This window comes from Lepidochelys olivacea (genome assembly GCF_965140295.1).
Source record: "Lepidochelys olivacea isolate rLepOli2 genome assembly, chromosome: 23".
Taxonomy (NCBI): domain Eukaryota; kingdom Metazoa; phylum Chordata; order Testudines; family Cheloniidae; genus Lepidochelys; species Lepidochelys olivacea.
Genome location: NC_140433.1, coordinates 12,066,653 through 12,085,208, shown reverse-complemented (window position 1 = coordinate 12,085,208; position 18,556 = coordinate 12,066,653). Strand labels below are relative to the sequence as shown.

The following is an 18,556-nucleotide window of genomic DNA, read 5'->3' as shown; positions in this document are numbered from 1 at the left end:
GCTCTGCCCCTGTTCCCCAGCATATTTGGCTTGTTCTGTGACACTCCCCCCACATCCTGCCCCACCCACTCAGCCCACTGCCTCCCCCTTTCCAAGTTGTGAAGGCCAGTCTCTGAGCCCAGATTATATGATTGGCCTGGATCCCCCTGGGGCAAGGTGTCCTTTACAGCCTTAACTCTGCCTGCAGTTCCCAGCCTACAGTCATCCTTTACCCTGGCACTGCCAGGACTGTGGCCTGCTGCGGCAACCCCCAGCCCCCTATGCCTGTCATCTCCCTGCATAGTTGCTATTCTGGAAGCACAGGGCCCCCAATGTCCCTGACACCCCCATATGCCCTCTCAGTCCCCCCCACCAGCCCCTCAAAGGATCCCTGCCAAGGAGACTAACACTGTTCTCTTTGGCCCCCCCACACCCTCTTTCAGGGGAGCTGTTCACATACTCTCTGACCTCCAAATACCTGATACCCCTGTCTAAAGTGTCCCCACTGAGGGACTCCTCCCCCACACAGGAGGCCTGTAAACCTCCCCCTCAGTGACCCCCCCAAAATGCCCCCTCACATCTTAAATGACCCCCAGTGTCTCCCTCCCCACCAGCAATGCACCCCTCCCTCATCCAAGGCCTAGAAAATGGGGAGGGCCTGGAACGCCGAGAAGGCACAAGGGATTGGCTCTGAGCATCAGCCAATGGCAAGGCCTGCTCTACAGGTCCCGCCCTGAGTGACCAGAGGGTGTCTCCTGATTGGCTGCCTTGGATCCCGCCCCATAAGGGATTAAGGTATAAAGGGGACCCCTAGGAGATGGGTAGTTGCTTTCTGTTTTGGTATCTGTCCCAATAGCTTATTTGTCTGGATCTCTCTGAAGGGAGCCAGGTCTCCTGGGTTCTTTCCTGGCTTGGAGGGTGGGGTCTAGTCTAGTCTAGTGGGTTAGAGCAGGGGTGGGGTTGGAAGCCAGGACTCCTGGGTCCTTTCTTGGCTCTGGGATGGGAGTGGGGTCTAGTGGGGAGGAGCTGGGAGCCAGGACTCCTGGGTTCTTTCCTGGCTATGGGAGGAGAATGTGGTCTAGTGGGTTAGAGCAGGGATGGGGTTGGAAGCCAGGACTCCTGGGTCCTTTCCTGGCTCTGGGATGGGAGTGGGGTCTAGTGGGTTGGAGCAGGGGAGGAGCTGGGAGCCAGGACTCCTGGGTTCTGTCTCTGGCTCATAAGCTCTTCTCTCACAGGTGGGCTGCGCCCGGGGCTGGCTGAGGTCCCGGCTGGGCACCATGGAGCCCTGGCTCGAGGTGGTGGTGGTGGCTGTTGGTTCCCTGGAGCTGGGCTCCGACAGGGACACGTTGGCTGGGGAGGGGAGCTCCCCTGCTAGGAAGAGACCTCGCTGCTCCCCACCCCGGACAGAGACTCCCATGGAGTGGGAGCCCCTGGAGCCAGCTGGTATGGTGGGGAGGGCACCCCTTTGCCTTGCTGGTGGGGTGTGGGAGAAGACTGTGTGGGTGGGAGGTGATGGGGGGAGGAGGGTTTAGGGGGACAAAGATGGGGTTTGGGATGGAGAGGGCTGGGGGCAAAGAGAGGGGGTGGAGGGGTTTTGTAGGCAGGGGGGAGCGTTGGGGGTCAGGGGGAGCTATAGGCCTGGTGCGTCCGTGGTTCTGATCTGTTTCTGTCCCAGGTGTCACGGATCCTCTGCCTGTCCTGGGTGGCTTCACTGCCCACCCTCCTGCCCAGGGCCTGTACTCTGTATCTTCTCTATGGGGTTGGGGTCCATGGGGGGCACAGTTAGGGCCCCCAGCCCTATATCCTCTGCCCCCAGACTCTTCCCATCTCCTGCGGGTTGGCTTCTCTCCCCACTTCAGGTCGGGATCCCCTCACATGGGGTACCCCCAGCTGGCCGTGCTCCACTTCCCGGTCCCGATGCTCCATTTCCCCCAGCCACTGGACCACCGACCACTGGGATCCGGCTCATGAGTGGCCCAAGGAACCGGCTGGGCCAAGAAGTGAGGAGGCTGGGGATGGGGGGAAGGAGCAGGACTCCTGGGTTCTATCCCCAGCTCTGGGAGGGGAGTGAGGTCCCGTGGGTTAGATGCGGGGGGCGGCAAGAGACTGTTTTTCATCCCGAGGAGCGCTGAGATTCGGCAGGCTCGGTGGACTGGCGGGAGCGGTGGGTGGGTGCATCTCAGCCTTGATCTCCCCCTAGGAGTCTCTGACCCACCCCGCGGCCCTGTTGCTGGGTATCTCTGCTCCGCGTCAGTGAGTTTTATTTTGCAGTCTATTCTCTTCCTTCCCTCCCCCCCTCATTGTAGAGTTGGCAGATGAATCCGCACCGGCCTCAGGGGGTCTCCCCAGTCTAGCCCCATGCAGCAGCCAGTCACATCCAGCAGCGCGCTCGGATCCCGGACCCTCTGCCTCCTGCCCTGGAACAAGGGACCTGGCGCGCTAGCAGCCGAAAAAGCCTGCTCGGTCGAAGAGTTGGAAATCCATGGGAAACAGAGGTGGTTCAAGGGGAGAGATGGGAGCCAGGACTCCTGGGTTCTACCCTGGGGGTGGGGGCTCGTGGTTAGAGCAGGGGGCTGGGAGCCAGGACTCCTGGGTTCCAGCCCTGACTCTGGGAGGGGAGTGGGGTCTAGTGGTTACAGCAGGACTTCTCAGTTCTAGGGTTTCCGCTGACTACAATCTCCAGCAGTGACTCCTAACCCCAAGCTCTGTGCTCTCTGTCTGTCCGTCCATCCCAGGCCTCGCGGCCATTGTTCCGCTGGTACAGGGCATCCTGTCGGCCTTCGCCTCGGGCCTGAGGCTGGCAAAGCTGCTGGAGCTCATGAGGAACCAGCACGGGGTCGACGTGGAGGCTCTGTGCCGGGCTGAGAGTGCCCCGGACGTCCTGCGGCTGCTGGCCCAGGTGCCTGGGCTGCGGGTACGCACCCCTGAGAGGGGCCCCCAGTGCCTTATCCAGCTTGAGAGAGGTAGGGGCTGGTGGGCGTGTGAATTGCCCCTTCCCATCAGGCCTGCCCTGCCTCCCCAAAACATGGCAGCAGTCCCAATATTACCACCCCTCTCGCCGGGGTGTGTTCCCCTGCCTAGTAGCCGGTGCTGCATTCTCGTGGCCCAGCAGAGGGCGCTTTGCCTCTACGCAATCTCCAGGGTCCCAAGTCCCCCTCTGCTTCTGATCTCTGGGTGTATCTGTCCCCAGGTGTGGCTGCCACCCTCGCCCCCTTTCTGGGGCATGTCAGGCTTGGAAGGGACCTCGGGAGGTGTCTAGTCCAACCCCCTGCTCAAAGCAGGGCCAATCCCCGATTTTTGCCCCAGATCCCTAAATGGCCCCCTCAAGGATTGAACTCACAACCCTGGGTTTAGCAGGCCAATGCTCAAACCACTGAGCTATCCCTCTGTGACAAAGTGGGACTGTTCTCAATGTTTCCTCTGAATAGTGTGGGGGTGCCTCAGTTTCCCCTAGGCAGTTCTTAAGTATCTAGGTGGTGGGATAAGGGTGTATGATCACTGCAGAGCCCTAGAGGGCAGGTGTGTGCAGGGGTCTGGACACAGACAATGGCCGACACCCTGTTTCCTGGCCACTGATGGCCTGGGCCCTTCCCCCCTGCAAGGTGAGAGCTAAAGGGCTGGAGAACAAAGGAATCAGGTGACCTCCTGGCCCCGGAAAGGGACAAAGCTCAGAGGAGGAGGGGCTGGAGGGAGTTTCAGTTTGGGGCTGGCTGGGACATGGAGTGAAGGGCAGACGTGGTTGTCTGGCTCACTGCCCCCCCAAAATGGACCCAGCTGAGGGGTCCTGTTCTCTGCACCTGCAAGCTCTGTTTTAGACCATGTTCCTGCCATCTAATAAACCTCTGTTTTACTGACTGGCTGAGAGTCACGTCTGACAGCGGAGTCAGGGGGCAGGACCCTCTGGCTTCCCCAAGACCCCGCCTGGGCGGACTCACTGGGGGAAGCGCACGGAGGGGCAGAGGAGGCTGAATGCTCCGAGGTCAGACCCAGGAAGGTGGAGCCGGGGGAGCTGTGTGTCCTGCAGACAGGCTGCTCACAGAGAGGAGACTCCCCGGAGTCCTGCCTGGCTTCATGGGGAGCAGTTCCAGAGCATCGCCCGGGGACTCCGTGACAACCCTCCCCGCTGTGTCTTGTACAGCGTGCTCGGAACTGCCTGCCTGAGTCTGCCCAGAGCCTGAGCTCGTTGTTGTGTGAGAGCGGGAGCTGCCCCCAGTTTAACTGATGCTGAGCTGCTTACACTTGGTGGCTCCTCCTCCCTCTCAGGCTCCCGGCAAACTCAGGCAGGCATCAGCTCTGCCTGTTTCATCATTTTGAGCAGTTGGTCACGGCCCAAACCGAGAGGCTTCATTTTTCGTTTCGAGGAGCGCTGAGATTCTGCACCCTGAGGAGGCTGTTTGGCAGGCAGGAGGGGGCAGTGGGTGGGTGCACACCGGCTGTATCCTGCCTTAATCTCCCCCCCACCCCAGTCTCTGACCCACTCCGCAGCCCTGTGTCTGCTTTATCTCTGGTCCGTGTCAGTGATTTTTATTTTATTTATTTATTTTTGCTGTAGATTCTGTTACTTTTCTCCCCTTTCTAGCATTGGCAGATGAATACACACCAGCCCCGGGGGACCCCCCCAGTCTAGCCCCATGCAGCAGCCAGTCACAGCCAGCCCTGCACTCAGATCCTGGGTCCTCTGCCTCCTGCCGTCCCGGAAGAGGGGACATGGTGCACCAGCAGCCGAAGAAGCCTGCTCGGTCGAAGAGACGGAAATCCATGGGAGACAGAGGTGGTTGAAGCACAGAGTTGGGAGCCAGGACTCCTGGGTTCTATCCCTGGCACTGGGAGGGGAGTGGGGACTAGTGGTTAGAGCAGGACCCCCTAGGTTTTAAGGTTTGAGCTGGCTCCAATCTCCAGGGTCCCAAGTCCCCCTCTGCTTCTGATCTCTGGGTGTGTCTGTCCCCAGGTGTGGCTGCCACCCTCGCCCCCTTTCTGGGGCACGTCCTGCGCCCCTTCCCCCTGGGCCTGGGGCTGCCCAAGCTGCTGGAGGCCGTGTGGCGGGACCACGACCTGGACCTGGCGGCGCTGAGCCAGGAAGCAGGGTATAAAGACGTCCTGGAGCTGCTGGGGCAGGTGCCTGGGATCTGGCTACACAAGTCCTCCAGAGGCCATACATACACCGTGCACCTCCACGCAGGTGGGTGCGGCAGGGAGATTTTTGCCCCTCTCCCTTCTACACTGAGTCTGTGGCCCTCTGGATCCACCCACCCGCTGTCGCCTCCACCGGCTCAGGCTCCCGGCAAACTCAGGTAGGCGTCGGCTGTGCCTGGTTCCTGGTTTTGAGCCGTTTGTGGCGGCCCGAACGGCGAGAGGCTTCATTTTTCGTTTCGAGGAGCGCTGAGATTCTGCACCCTGAGGAGGCTGTTTGGCAGGCAGGAGGGGGCAGTGGGTGGGTGCACACCGGCTGTATTCCGCCTTGATCTCCCCCTGGGGATCTCTGTCTGACCCACCCCACAGCCCTGTGGCTGCTTTATCTCTGGTCGGTGTCAGGGATTATTTTTGGCTGTAGATTGTTACTTTTCTCCCCTTTCTAGCATTGGCAGATGATGCTGCAGCAGCCCTGGGGGGCCCCCCAGTCCAGCCCCAGGCAGCTGCCAGTCACAGCCAGCCCCGTGCTTGGATCCTGGGTCCTCAGCCTCCTGCCGCCCCGGAAGAGGGGACCTGGCGCGCCAGCAGCCGAAGAGATGGAAATCCATGGGAGACGGAGGTGGTTAAAGTGCAGAGTTGGGAGCCAGGACTCCTGGGTTCAATCCCTGGCACCGGGAGGGGAGTGGGGGCTCGTGGTTAGAGCAGGGGGCTGGGAGCCAGGACTCCTGGGTTCTATCCCTGGCACCAGGAGGGGAGTGGGGACTAGTGGTTAGAGCAGGGGGCTGGGAGCCAGGACTCCTGGGTTCTATCCCTGGCACTGGGAGGGGAGTGGGGACTAGTGGTTAGAGCAGGACCCCCCTAGGTTTTAAGGTTTGAGCTGGCTCCAATCTCCAGGGTCCCAAGTCCCCCTCTGCTTCTGATCTCTGGGTGTGTCTGTCCCCAGGTGTGGCTGCCACCCTCGCCCCCTCTTTGTGGAACGTCCTGCGCCCCTTCCCCCTGGGCCTGGGGCTGCCCAAGCTGCTGGAGGCCATGTGGCGGGACCACGACCTGGACCTGGCGGTGCTGAGCCGGGAAGCAGGGTATAAAGACGTCCTGGAGCTGCTGGGGCAGGTGCCCGGGATCTGGTTGCACAAGCCCTCCAGAGGCCACACATACACCGTGCACCTCCACGCAGGTGGGTGCAGCAGGGGGAGATTTTTGCCCCTCTCCCTTCTACACTGAGTCTGTGGCCCTCTGGATCCACCCACCCGCTGTCGCCTCCTCGCGGCTCAGGCTCCCGGCAAACTCAGGCAGGCGTCGGCTGTGCCAGTCTCTCGATTTCAAGGAGTTCGTAGCAGCCTGTGTTACGCAGGAGGTCAGACCAGATGATCACCATGCTCCCATCTGGCCTGGGAATCTGGTTCCTCTTTGCCCTGGAGGTGGGGTGTGAAGCCGGCTGGGTTTTCATCAGAAGGCTTTTTGGACCCCCACCCCATCCCCCAAAATGAAATCGCGTGCATCTGACTTGGATGAAATTTCATTTAGTGGGGAGGAAAAACTTCTTGGTGCTTTGGGAACAGAATCTTTTGGGGTTTTTTTGTTTTCTTCCCCAAAGAGGTCAAACGAGGAACTCACCGGCTGCAATTTTTCCTCCAAACTATTTTTGACCTGAAAGGAAACTCTAAAAAGACCAGGGCCTGGTCTTTTTAAACCCTTGGTTATGATAAAAATCCAAACAGAGGAGAGCTGAGTTTTGACCCCCTTTGTTTGTGTATGTGAAAAAATTTTGGAGGAAATTGAAGTTGCACCTGTTCTGAAACATTTTGCACAAAGCCATGGCATTTCCTGCCATTTGGGAAACCCACCTCCTCTGGCTCTAGTTGTCAGTTCCTACTTGTGACCCAACTTGGGGGGAAGGGGAGTGTCCAGGGATGATGAAAGTGGGGACAGTGGAACTAGGGCTTTGGGCCCCCCACAAATTGCCTATAATGGGAGTGAAATGGGTGGGGCCTCAGCAAACATGGTCCCACACTTCTCTCAACAAGCCCGGAGTGTGACCCAAATGGCTGTGTGTGTCTGCTGCTGCCGGCAGCAGTAGTAGGTTGTTACCCTGTGGAAAGTAGGTGTTGGCTATGGTGCTTATAAAGTGGTAAGAGCCCAGAAGTGGCGTGGGGAGAGGCTGGGAGGATGTTGGAGGGGCCTGTGGTCCCATTTTTAGGGTTCCACTGCCTCTCCCTGAGCCCACCTCCCATTTTTCTTCTCTGCAGCCCCATGGACCCCAACTTCTGCTGACCTTCCACTGGGGGGAGTGCTGCCCCCCAAGCTGGGAGTGTTGGAGGGAGCCAAGAGGCCGGGCACAGCGAGTCTGATGCAGAGGCAAGGGTCCCCAGGCTCCCACCCCTGCCTCTCTCCTTGTGGGGCCAGAGCCACTTGGTGTGGGTGGAGGGGCTGAGGGGATACCCCTGCAGGGGGGTCGGTCTCCTCCCACCTACAATTGGCAGCCCTGCCATTTGTCTGATGCGGGAATGTGAGGGGCTTTTTCCCTTCTCTCCCACAGAGGCCCAGAGCAGTGGAGCTGGGAGTGAAGGCCCCGCCCCTAGAGCAAGTCCCCCAGCGGGGAGTAGTCGGCTCAAGCACCCTCAGACCCTGGCAAGGGTTGGTCATGTTTCTTCCCCCGCCACTTTTCTTCCCAAGGCCAAGAGGGGCCTTGTTAATTGCCAGTAGAGACCCAACAAAGGTCTCATGACTCCGGGAGCTGGGGCTTTAGCCCTGATGGGCCCCTGCTTCAGGGTCCCAAACCAGCAGGTGCAGGGTAAATGCCGCAAGGAAACAAACTCCCTCTTTCAACTGGAAAAGCCCCTTGTTGTGGTGGTTTGTACATAATTATTATCCCTCAGCAGCGTGCCAGCTGGCAACAGAACCCAGCTTCCCAGTCCCCCCTGCTCTAACCACTAGACTCCCCTGCCCCCAACCACTAGACCCCATTAAAACCCAGTTCTTGGCCCAGTTGCTTGGGCTCTGGCTCCTTCAGAGCGTTGCTTCCCAGCCTTTCAGTATGGCACTGGACAGCCCAGTTCATCCCAGTATAGCCCCCAGTGGAGCCTGGAAATGCCCTAGGGGCTTCCCCTAGCCCCGTCCCAGCTGAGCCCATTAACGCTCCAGCACCCCCATAGCTGCTAGGGCTGAGCCCAGTTCACCCAGAGGCAGGGGAGGAAATCTGCACTCCCAGGTAATGCCAGTTTAATCAGCGCCCCCCACCCTACACACTGTCATACCAGCTGTGCCGGGGGGCACATGCCCTGTGTGGTGCTGAGCTGCCCCCAATCATCCTCCACCTCCCGCTTTCGTGTCCCTGTATAATCCGTACTCGCCCACCCGCAGGGCTGCAGAACAGCGAGCCCTGGCCCCCTCCAGGCCCGCCCGTTCCTCCCAGTGACTCCAGGACCGTGGCTCCCAGTGCCGGCTTGATTCCAGGGACTTCCCAGCCTCAGCGGTTCAGCCCCGGGCTGAAAACGGGGCCCGGCGCATGCAGGGGGTTCCAGTCTGGCCCATAGGCCGGCCCCGACTCCCCCGTGTAACTCCTTCCTGCTCCCGCGCTGGGTCCAGGGTAACCGATGGGCCTACCCCAGTTGGGGGCAGCCTGGGGAGATGTGTGTGGGGGGGTCTCTCTCAGCTGCGCCCCCCCCGGCCGGCCGATACCGGTAGCTGCCCGGTCAATAGCGACGCTCCCTGCTGTAGCCGTGGGGGGCCCCCCAGACCCGGGGCAGGGCCGAGGCCCCATGGTAGAGCTGCCCCTGCAGCCGGCCCAAGGCCCGGAAGCCCTGCGGCGGGGGCATGTAGGCGGGCGACAGAAAGAGGGGGGCAGGGCGGGGCTCCTCGCCGGCCGGGGGGGCACCCCTCCGCCTCATCAGCGCCCGGGCTGGCGTGTCCTGCAGGCCCCACTTGTGCTTGCCCTGTGGGGGGGAAGGAATGGGGGGGCAGCCCCCCAAGGGAGAGTTAGTGCCATCTGGGAGCACCCCAGTCCCCCTGGCCCAGCACCCTCTGCCCCAGCAACACCCCAGTGCCCCTCTGACCCCCAAACCTCTCCCCCCTGCTATGCCCCCCTTGGGGCACTCCTGCCCATGTCCCAGCCCCTTCCAGCAGCTCCATCTGCCCCCCCAGTGCCCCCCAAATCCCTCTAAGTCTTTACCCTTATCTTCCCACCCAATGGGTCCCTGTATACCCTCCATCCCTGAATCCCCCCCCAGATCTTTCTGGTGGGTCCCTGCCATGGCACAACCTGCCCCCCAGCATTTCTCCACCCCACCCCAGGGTCCCCCAGCACGGAGGGGCAGGGGGCAGGATCCCGCAGTGCCTTCCCCCCTCGTATGCCCCCCCCACCCCAGCCCCCAATGGCAGGTCCTTGGGCAGGGGCAGCAAAGGAGAAGAGAGGATGGAGAAAAGCCAGGGGGGGAGGGAGGGAAGGAGGAAAGGGAGAGGAGGAGACACTGGAGAGGGGAGATGCAGATGGGAATTAAGGGGGTGTCAGGGGCTGGGGGACAGGCGCTGCTCCCCCTCGGCCCCACAGCTCGCCCAGGGAGGGCAAAGGCCCCATGGGGCAGAGCTGGGAGCGGCGCCTGGGTCAATATTGACCCAGGGCGGAGGAGATGTTGCATTAAGGCAGGGCCCAGGGCGCAGCCGGGACTGGAGATGCGGGGGGGGGGCATCATGCCACCCCCCAGCCCTGCCTGGGACGCAAGGGGGGTAGGGCAATCTCCAGCCTTGGGCTCCCAGGTCTGCCCCCACCCTAGGACACAAAGGGGCCCCAACCGTGTCCCCACCCTGAGATACACAAACCCCCTAATCCCCAAACCCTGTTCCCCTGGGATACACAGGACCCTCCTAATCCCCAGGCCTGCCCGCAGGATACATAGGGACCCCCACAACCTAAGCCCTGCCCCCTGGGATACAGATGGAACCCCTAATCCCAAGCCCTGCCCCCTAGGATATACAGTGAACCCCCCCTAGTCCCAAGTCCTGCACCCCAGGATACAGAGGCTCCAATCCCCAGCCCTGCCCCCCAGGATACACAGGGCCCCCTGACCCCCAGCCCTGACTCCCAGGATATAGTGAACCCCCCAAATCCCCAGTTCTGTGCCCCAGGATACACAGGCCTCCCCCTGGCCTGGCGCTGCCCGCTCACCTTCGCCTCGTCCCCCGGCTCGAGGCCGTCACTGGAACCGGAGAGCTGGGAGAGGCGGCTCAGGTCCCAGAGGGACTTGCTGGGTCTCTGCCCCACGGCGCCTGCCAGCCGGCCCGGCTGGCCACCCTGGTCCACGTCGCTCAGGGCGCTGTGGCCCTCGGGGCCCAGGCGCCGGGGCAGGGCCGGGTGCTCGTCGCCGGCCATGGCCCGGGTGGCCCGCACCAGCTCCCACTCCCCAGCCCGGCTCTTGGCCATGGGCTGGGGGGCCACGGAGCGGCGCTCGGCCACCCGGTGGGCGCCCTTGGAGAGCTGCAGCCCGCCCAGCTCGCTGCGGTAGGGGGCAGGCTGCCCGTTGGGGCGGCTGTCCCGGGGCGGGGCCGGGGGGCCGAGTGGGGGGGCCCGGGCAGGCGCCAGCGGGCGGGAGGCGGCGTAGAGGGTCCGGAACTCGCGGTCGAAGGCCCCGGCGATCTCGCCCGTCAGCAGCGTCACCAGCTGGCGGCTCAGCCGGGCGTCGCTCCACGTGAAGCTGTGGGGTGGTGTAGGGATGGGGGGGGTGCAGGAGCGAGTGGGAGAGGGGAAGGAAGATAGCAGGGTGTGCAAGGGAAGGGAGGAGAGTGGGGTGCAGGGGCAAATAGGGGATAGTGGGTGCAGGACGGGTGGGGGAGGGGCCAGAGGGTAGGGTGAGTGGGGTGCACGGGGGTGGGGGGAGGGGCAAGTGGGGGTGCAGGGGTGAATGGGGGGAGCAGGGTGCAGGAGGAGGGACCAGTGGGGGATAGTAGGGTGCAGGAGGGATGGGAGAGGGGCCAGAGGACAGCAGGGTGGGGGCCGGGTGAGTGGGGTGCAGGGGACACGGGGAGACAATGAGAAAAATTAAACATTCTGAACAAACACAATTGGAAACGTCCCCAAGGCAAATAAAAGGCTAGGAAATGGGGGGGACCCTGCCCCCCGGGGCAAATGGCACCTTCCCCACAGGAGAGCGTCTGCTCAGGGGAGTGTGAACAGCGGCGTCGCTGCACCCGACTCCCGGTGCTGAGGGGCGACCACCTCTGGGGCGGGCCCGGGGGCTGGTTACACCGGGACCCCCTGCCCAGCGCGGACACGCGTCCCCTCTGGGGGTGGGGCACAGCAACCGCTCACCTCGTCCCTACGCCCCGAGGCCCCGAGGCAGGGGGCACTGAGGGACACGGACGGCCACAGGCCCAGCTGGGATTGGGCCCGGACGCCGGGGTTCGGGGGCACCGATCATGGGGCCGATTCCTGTAGTGCGAACGCAAAGACGGTCCTTGTCCCAAAGAGCCAATGGGGTGGGGGTCACAGCAAACGGGGGAGGGGAAGTATATCCCTGGATGCCTGGGTTCTACTCCCAGTTTGCCATTCCCCCCGCTCCCCTTCCCATCTCCCCATGACTCTGCATTCACCCCCGGACGCCTGGGTTCCAGTCCCAGTTTGCCATTCCCCCCGCTGCCCTTCCCATCCCCCACGACTCTGCATGCACCCCCAGATGCCTGGGTCCTATTCCCAGTTCTCACTTCCTGCTGTCCTGTCCCCCCGCCCTCTTTGATCCACCCCAACCCTGGACCCCCGCCGCCCCAACTCGGCGCGAGACAACCACACCAGCCGTCGCCCCGTGCCAGGGCTTTATTCCTCCAACGCCTTTTCCCCCACCCCACCCCCCAGTCTCTCACAGCGCCCCCAGCAGGACGGCCGTGCCCAGCACCAGCTGCAGGCCCAGGCCGGGCCCTCGGGGGGGGGCGACGGCCCCGTTACAAAGGCTGCCCTTGCAGCACTGGGTGACCAGGCTGTAGGTCACTCCCATGTGGGTGATGGGGTGCTCCTTGCCGCAGCGGATGGCCCGGGTGCAGCCCTTGGTCTGGATGAGGGAGACCCCCAGGGCGGCACCATGCCCCACGAAGCAGTCCTCGTCCGGGGCGCAGCTCATCCGGGTGCTGGGGCAGTAGCGGGAGGAGGTCACCTCGCAGAAGAAGCACTCCTTGGGGCTGGCGCCGGGCAGCGCCAACAGGAGAGACAGAGCCAGCAGGAGGAGCATGAGAGCAGCGGGGTGATCGCACAGACGGGGAGGGCAGAACCGGAGTCTGGATCCGGGCCACGCTGGGGACGTCACGACCAGATCCCGGCCCTCCTGACTCAGCGACTTCAGAACCGGAGTCTGGATCCGGGCTGCTCTGGGAATGGCAGAACCAGGGTCTGTATCCGGATCTCCTGGCTGCAGGGACGTCAGAACCGGAGTCTGGATCCAGATCTCCTGGCTCCAGGGACGTCAGAACCAGGGAACGAGCTGGATCCCAATTACTCGGCTCCAGTCACTCCAGAACCTGGTGGGAGCCGCGAGGACTCGGCGAGTTCAGAACGCGGGTCTGGCTGGAGGGTCCGGATTCCCAGTCCCTCCGAACGTGCCTGTCCCTAACCGGGTCGCTGTGGGCTACCGGCCGCGGCCACTGCAGAGAGCTCAGTGCTGCCCCGAGACCCCCTGCCCAGAATGAGTAGCCCAGCAGCGATGACCTCACAATAAGGCTGCAAGATTCTCATTGGCCCATTCCAGCCAGAGCCTGGTGATGTCACAGTGAATGATGTCACAGAGAGTGATGTCACCATCAGGTCTGGAGCCCAGAGAGAGGAGTGATAGAGTCATCAGCTAAAGAGAGTCTAGTGGTTAGAGTGGAGGGTGGAGGGGGCTGGGAGCCAGGACTCCTGGGTTTTCTCCCTAGCTCTGGGAGGGGAGGAGGTCTAGTGGTTGGAGGAGGGGGGCTGGGAGCCAGGACTCCTGGGTTCTATCTCCATCTCAGCCCCAACCCATTGCGGGATCTAGGGGGTCTGGTCCCTTCCCCACACTCTGCCGCAGGATTCCTTCTGCAGCATGCGGGTGCTGACCCCTTGTCAGGGGGCGCTCTCCCTTCTGCAAAGCACAAAGGGGTGGCATATCTCACACACACCCCCACCAGCACCCACACTGCCCCGTATGATCCATGCATCCCACACTGCTTAAACCGAGAGCTTTTCTCACCACTCGTGAACTGAGTTCAATACATTCTTAGCCTCGCTGCCCAGCCGGAACGGGTCCATCCCCATCACACAACCGCCCACCCCATTGCAGACACAGAGGCCTGGCGCTGAGATGCGGCCCCTCTGGGGTGGGGAGCAGGGTCTGGTTATACAGGGACCCCTCACCTGGAGTGGAGAAGGCCCCTCTGGGCTGGGACAAGATGGGAGACGCTAAAGGAAACCCCCTGGTGCTGCAGGGAGCGGGGGGGCCCAGGCGGAGGTGCTCTCCCCTCCCATTCATCCCTGATGCCCCCCACCTCACCTGTAGCTCCCTGTTATCACTGTGTCCCCGTCAATCAGCAGGAATTTCTCCTTCAGGGTCCCAGTGACCTGTTTGCGCTTTCGGCTCCAGAAGGTGCAGCCCGCAATGACCCGGACCCGCAGGTTCTGGGGGGTGGGGCGGGGAGGATGCACAAAATCAGGAGCTGGGGCCTCAGCAACATTTGTGGGATCCCCACCCCCAGGGCAGGTAACCCAAGCCAGAGGGGACTGGGGTCCCTGAGCGTAGCCAAACGCCCCCCAGATCTCTGGATCCCAGCCACAGATTCCCCCCCCCCACCCCCGCTTTTCTCCCTTGCAGTCCCTACCCCTCCAGGGGGGCAGCAGCTCTGCCCTAGCAGTCAGGGCTCTTCCCACTGCCCCAGTGCAGCACTAGGGGGTGCTGGGCTGCAGGAGCCAGGCCTCACCTCCATATAGTACACATTGAGGCAGGCCCCCTCGGCCATGCTGAGGAAGGCGGCCAGGTGCTGCTCCCCCAGGATCAGGTACACGGGGACCCCGCGCTGCATGCCGGCCTCGTGCAGATCCAGCAGGATATCGGGGTCCGTGAAGACGTCCATCACTACGGCAACCACCTGGGGAACACCCCACAAAGAACTACACACATCGCCTCCAGGGGGCACCAACTCCCACCCTGCCCCAGGGCAGAGACTGGCCGGCTCGGGGGCGGGAGACTGAGCAGGGTACGTTAGGCTCCCAGCCCTCGGTATCATTCCCCTGGGACTCCCACCAAGAGGTCTAACACCACTCCCCTCCCAGAGCCGGGGAGACAACCCAGGCGTCCTAGCCCCCAGCACCTGGGCTCCAACCACTAGACCCCACTCCCCTCCCAGAGCCGGGGAAAGAACCCAGGCGTCCTGGCTCCCCGTTACCTTGGCAGCCTGCTGAATTTTCCTGCGCACCAGCTCCTTGACCTTGGGGGCCCCGTCCCCCGGAGGGTGGGTGTAGACCTCCACGCAGGTGGTGCCCTTCCAGTTCCCATCCAGGGGCCAGCCCAGCTCCAGTTCAGGGATGGGCTCGTCCGAGCAGCCGGGCCAGTAGCTGAGGCTGAGCTCGTCGGCGTCCCCGTCCTGCTCCCCTGCCGGCTCGGGGATGTCCCGGGCCCCCTCGGCCAGGTGCCGGAGCTCGTCATCGGACAGGAAGGGGCGCAGCCGGTCCTGCGCCAGGCGCTGCGCGTAGGCCGACTGCCCTCCGGCCAGCAGGGCCTCCACAGCCAACCGCTGCCCCTCCGAGTAGAAGAATTCAGGGCTGGATTCATTCACTGGGTTCCCTGCGGGGGCGTCCTCCAGGCAGTCCAGCTGGGAGGCTGCCATGGGCCCCGTGGCAAGTGGGGCTGGGGGGCACCTCACACACACACACAGACACAGACACCTCCCCAACACACTCTGCTCTCTGCCAACCTCCCTGCCCACCTGGTCAGACGGTCGGTCCTTTCTCTCTCTCTCTCTGCGCCGGGCGCTGCCCAGATACAAAGCTCACAGTTGTCTGTCCTTCCTGTCCCCTGTCCAAAGCATGGTGCCTAATCCCCATTTGGTTCTCTGCAAGCCCCCACACTCAGCACCCTGCACCTCCGGCGGTGCGGTCCTAGGAGGTAGCAACATCTGTAGGGAAACACCCCCACACCAGGGGGTGTCTCTGTCCTGGGGCACCTCAAAGCTGGATCCCACCCCCGTCTGGCCTGGGGAGCAGAAGGCAGGCTCGGCTATGGGTCAGAGGTGCAGCTGCAGACTGGGGAGACCTGAGTTCAAGGTCCTGCTGCACTATGGCCTTGGTCTCTCTGTGCCTCAGTTTCCCCAGATACCACAGTGAAGAGTATCTAAAGCAGACGGGTGCCTCTGTCAGGCTGGCAGCTGGCACGGACCTCTCCTGGGCCGATCGGCGGCTGCGAGTGCCCCTGAGACCCAGCCCTCAGCAATTGGGTTCCTGCCCTGGGGGGCTCTGCCGCTCGAAGGCCCTAGAGGGAGGGAGACAAGGCCTCAGCGCAGGATCCCAGCTCTGGGGAAGTGAGACACACCCCACCGCCCTGTTCACGGCAGGGTGCCGCAGCAGAAGGCACAATAAGATTAGGTTCAAGGGGTGGGTTTTCGGTTCCCCACCTCCATTTTATTAGTTATAGGTCTCAGGACTGGATAGGGGGTGAGGTGCAATGGCTAGAGCCGGGGGGGGGGTGGAGGGGGCTGGGAGCCAGGACACCTGGGTTCTCTCCCCAGCTCTGAGAGGGAAATGGGGTCTGGTGGTTTGAGCTGAGGGGCTGGGAGCCAGGACGCCTGGGTTCTATCATAGACTCTCCCCTTCCCTCCCCAGGCTCCCAAGAAGGAACAAGCTAATCACCAGGGCATCGCTTCCTGCAAACAAACAGAACTGGACCTGCCAGGGGTTAATCTCGTAAAACTGAGAAACCGGGAAAGAGCCATAATGGAGCCCAGGCCCCCAATTCCCCTATCAGAGCCAGGGAAAGAACCCAGGACTCCTGGCTCCCAACCCCACCCCTGCTCTAACCACTAGCCCCCATTCCCCTCCCAGAGCCGGGGAGAAAACCCAGGAGTCCTGGCTCCCAGACCTCCCCTGCTCTAACCACTAGCCCCCACTTCCCTCCCAGAGCCAGGGAGAGAACCCAGGAATCCTGGCTCCCACCCTCCCTGCTCTAACCATTGTAGCCCACACCTACCTGCCCCAGGGATCCGGGTTCATATCCTCCCTCCCGCGCTCTGTCCCGTCCCTGTTAATGATTCCGCAGGCTGCGCTCCTCCCCACAGGCTCCGGAGGGCCCGCCCTAGCCCGCCCCCGCCCCAGGCAGGCCCTGGAGCTGGGCACAGGAGTTCCTGGGAAGTGGCCCAGGAAGGGCAGAGCTGCCAGTTAAAGGGGAAGGCAGCTGGGCCCTCACCCTGCCCGCTGAGCGAACAGGGTGGGGGCGGGGATGGCACCCGGGCCGTGGGTAACAAATGGGGCCGGGGACGCTTTGCCTTGGGGTGGCACTGAATAATCAGCCCCGAGTTGGCAGCGGGGGGGGGGCCCTCCAGGGCTGTGCAAAGGAGGCCAGAAAAGAGTCAAAAGGGAACCCAGGAGTCCTGACTCCCAGCCCCAGCGACTCTACCCATGAGCTCCCACTCCCCTCCCAGAGCCAAGGAGAGAACCCAGGAGTCCTGGCTCCCAGCCCCCACACTGTAACCACTAGCCCCCACTCCCCTCGCAGAGCTGGGGATGCAGGGCCTAACCCCAGCCGCACACCCCCATGTGTATCTATGGGGCAGGGGGTGTTCCAGGCCGGAGCGCGGGATCTGGAGGTTTGCTCTGGGGCTAAAAGCTCTGTCACCCCCTGGGGCAGGGGGCAGCACCTGCCTGGCAGCCCCAGGCACCGAGCCGGCAGCGTCAGCGTCCCGGATCTGGGCGGGGGCCGGGCGCAGGGCCAGACAGCCGGGTGGTTGTTACCAGGAATCCCTGGGCCCCGGCACCCACGTAACCCGAACTGGACGGACTGGTCGGGCTGGCACGGGTGGATCCTGCCACCCCTGAGCTTGCCCCCACAAACTCACCCTTGGGCCCCCTCCTCCCCCGAGCCTGCTCCTGTGCTGTCCAGCCCCCTCCTCCCCTGAGCCTGCCCCCCCAAACTCACCCACAGGCCCCTTCCCCCAAACCTGCCCCCCCAAACTCACCCTCAGGACCCCTCCTCCAAACCTTCTTCCTAAACTCACCCACAGACCTGCTCCCCTGAACCTGCCCCCACAAACTCACCCTCGAGCCCCCGCCCCCGATACCCCAGCACCCTCCAGTGGCTGCTCTGCGTGGAGCCTGATGCGCCCAGCTCAGGGGCAGTTCCTCTAGGTGGTACTCACAGGGTTGGGGGTTCAATCCCAGGGTGCAGCCGTTAGCAGGAGTGTTTGGGCCGGGGGGGGTATTGTGCTCCCAAGGCGCAGTGGCTCGCCTCCCCCCTGCCCGAGAGATTCTCTGCGCCACATGCCTGGGTCCAGCCTCCTGGCTGTGCAGAGAGATGGAGGGGTTAGAGGGACTTGGTCCCATCTATAGGCCCCCCCATGGGGAAGGGAAATGGGATAATCAAGCCAGACCCATCCAGACTGGGAAGAAGGTGTGAATTGTTCCCAGGGAGGGCAATTAACCACTGACTGACCCGTGCCATCAGTAGCCATTTTAAAAATCAAGACAGGCCCTTTCCCTAAAAGATCTGCTCTAGTTTCCAACGGGGCAACCCTATGGCCTGCGTCAGGCTAGGTGATCCCAATAGTCCCGTCTGGGTTTAGACATGATGAAGCTGGGCTTTGACTTATAGAGAAGGAGCAATTAAATCCCATCTTTACACAGCGATACTGTAAACAAAAGAAGCCAGCGCCCAAGGCAGCAATAACTAACCCAGGGGCTACAGACTGGTTTAGCAAGCGGCATGCGCAAGACAGCAAAAAGTGAGCTTGTGATGGGCCCAGAACCCACGGGGAAGGTGGACTTGACATGGTGAGGAAGGAGACAGGCGCTGTGCCCAGGGAAACGGGATTCGGCGCGCCCTCCTTGCAAGCAAACAGGATGGCCCCAGGGGGCAGAAAATGCAAGATTTGGACCATCTGTTTCTGTTCCCCAGTGAAACAACTCACAGGCCCATGCCCTGAGCCAAGAAGGGAATCTCTAGAACCCGCTGCCTGAAAGGGGGACAGTGGAAATCTGAGACCATGCTGCCCACAGCAAAGATGGCCGACAGGTGGGGGTGGGGGGCAATGGAAAGAGCCCCACCCCAGCTTCTTCCCCATCTTCCCCCCCTTATCTCCCCCCGCAGCCCAGCTGCCCCCCTCAGACTTCCAGCTCCTGAACCTGTCCCATGACCACGGGGGAGGGGGGGCACTGCCTCCCCTTCCCCCCCCATCTTCAGACTCCTCCCCCCAGCCAGAGCTGCCCTGGCTTAGCAGAGATGGTTGGTAGGAAAAGCCCCCCCCCCCCAGC

General features: G+C 62.7%; 2 protein-coding genes and 1 pseudogene across 3 annotated transcripts in view; all 3 read right to left on the bottom strand.

Moving 5' to 3' along the window:
• LOC311511978 (leukocyte immunoglobulin-like receptor subfamily A member 2) overlaps positions 1-18,556 on the bottom strand; it is an 873,498-nt pseudogene that overhangs the window by 60,431 nt on the left and 794,511 nt on the right. The window lies entirely within an intron of this gene.
• On the bottom strand, positions 8,039-18,096 carry FAM83E (family with sequence similarity 83 member E). The gene is made up of 6 exons (XM_084612422.1): positions 17,446-18,096; positions 14,485-15,566; positions 14,020-14,187; positions 13,596-13,720; positions 10,271-10,796; positions 8,039-9,041 (listed from the first exon to the last, which is right to left on the bottom strand). The coding sequence occupies exons 2-6, from the start codon at positions 14,923-14,925 to the stop codon at positions 8,802-8,804; spliced, it is 1,500 nt and encodes a 499-aa protein (XP_084468548.1). The 5' UTR covers positions 14,926-15,566; positions 17,446-18,096; the 3' UTR covers positions 8,039-8,801.
• SPACA4 (sperm acrosome associated 4) lies at positions 11,955-12,804 on the bottom strand (the record flags this gene model as incomplete). The annotated part of the gene is made up of 1 exon (XM_084612423.1): positions 11,955-12,804. Exon 1 carries the CDS (start codon positions 12,318-12,320, stop codon positions 11,955-11,957), a length of 366 nt encoding a protein of 121 aa, XP_084468549.1. The 5' UTR covers positions 12,321-12,804.

Excerpts from the sequence above, each read along its gene's own strand:
- FAM83E (XM_084612422.1), bottom strand. The coding sequence starts at position 14,925 with ATGGCAGCCTCCCAGCTGGACTGCCTGGAGGACGCCCCCGCAGGGAAC. Across the intron at positions 14,188-14,484 it reads AAATTCAGCAGGCTGCCAAG|GTGGTTGCCGTAGTGATGGA; the intron begins GTAACGGGGAGC and ends GGTGTTCCCCAG. Across the intron at positions 10,797-13,595 it reads GTGATAACAGGGAGCTACAG|CTTCACGTGGAGCGACGCCC; the intron begins GTGAGGTGGGGG and ends ACCACCCCACAG.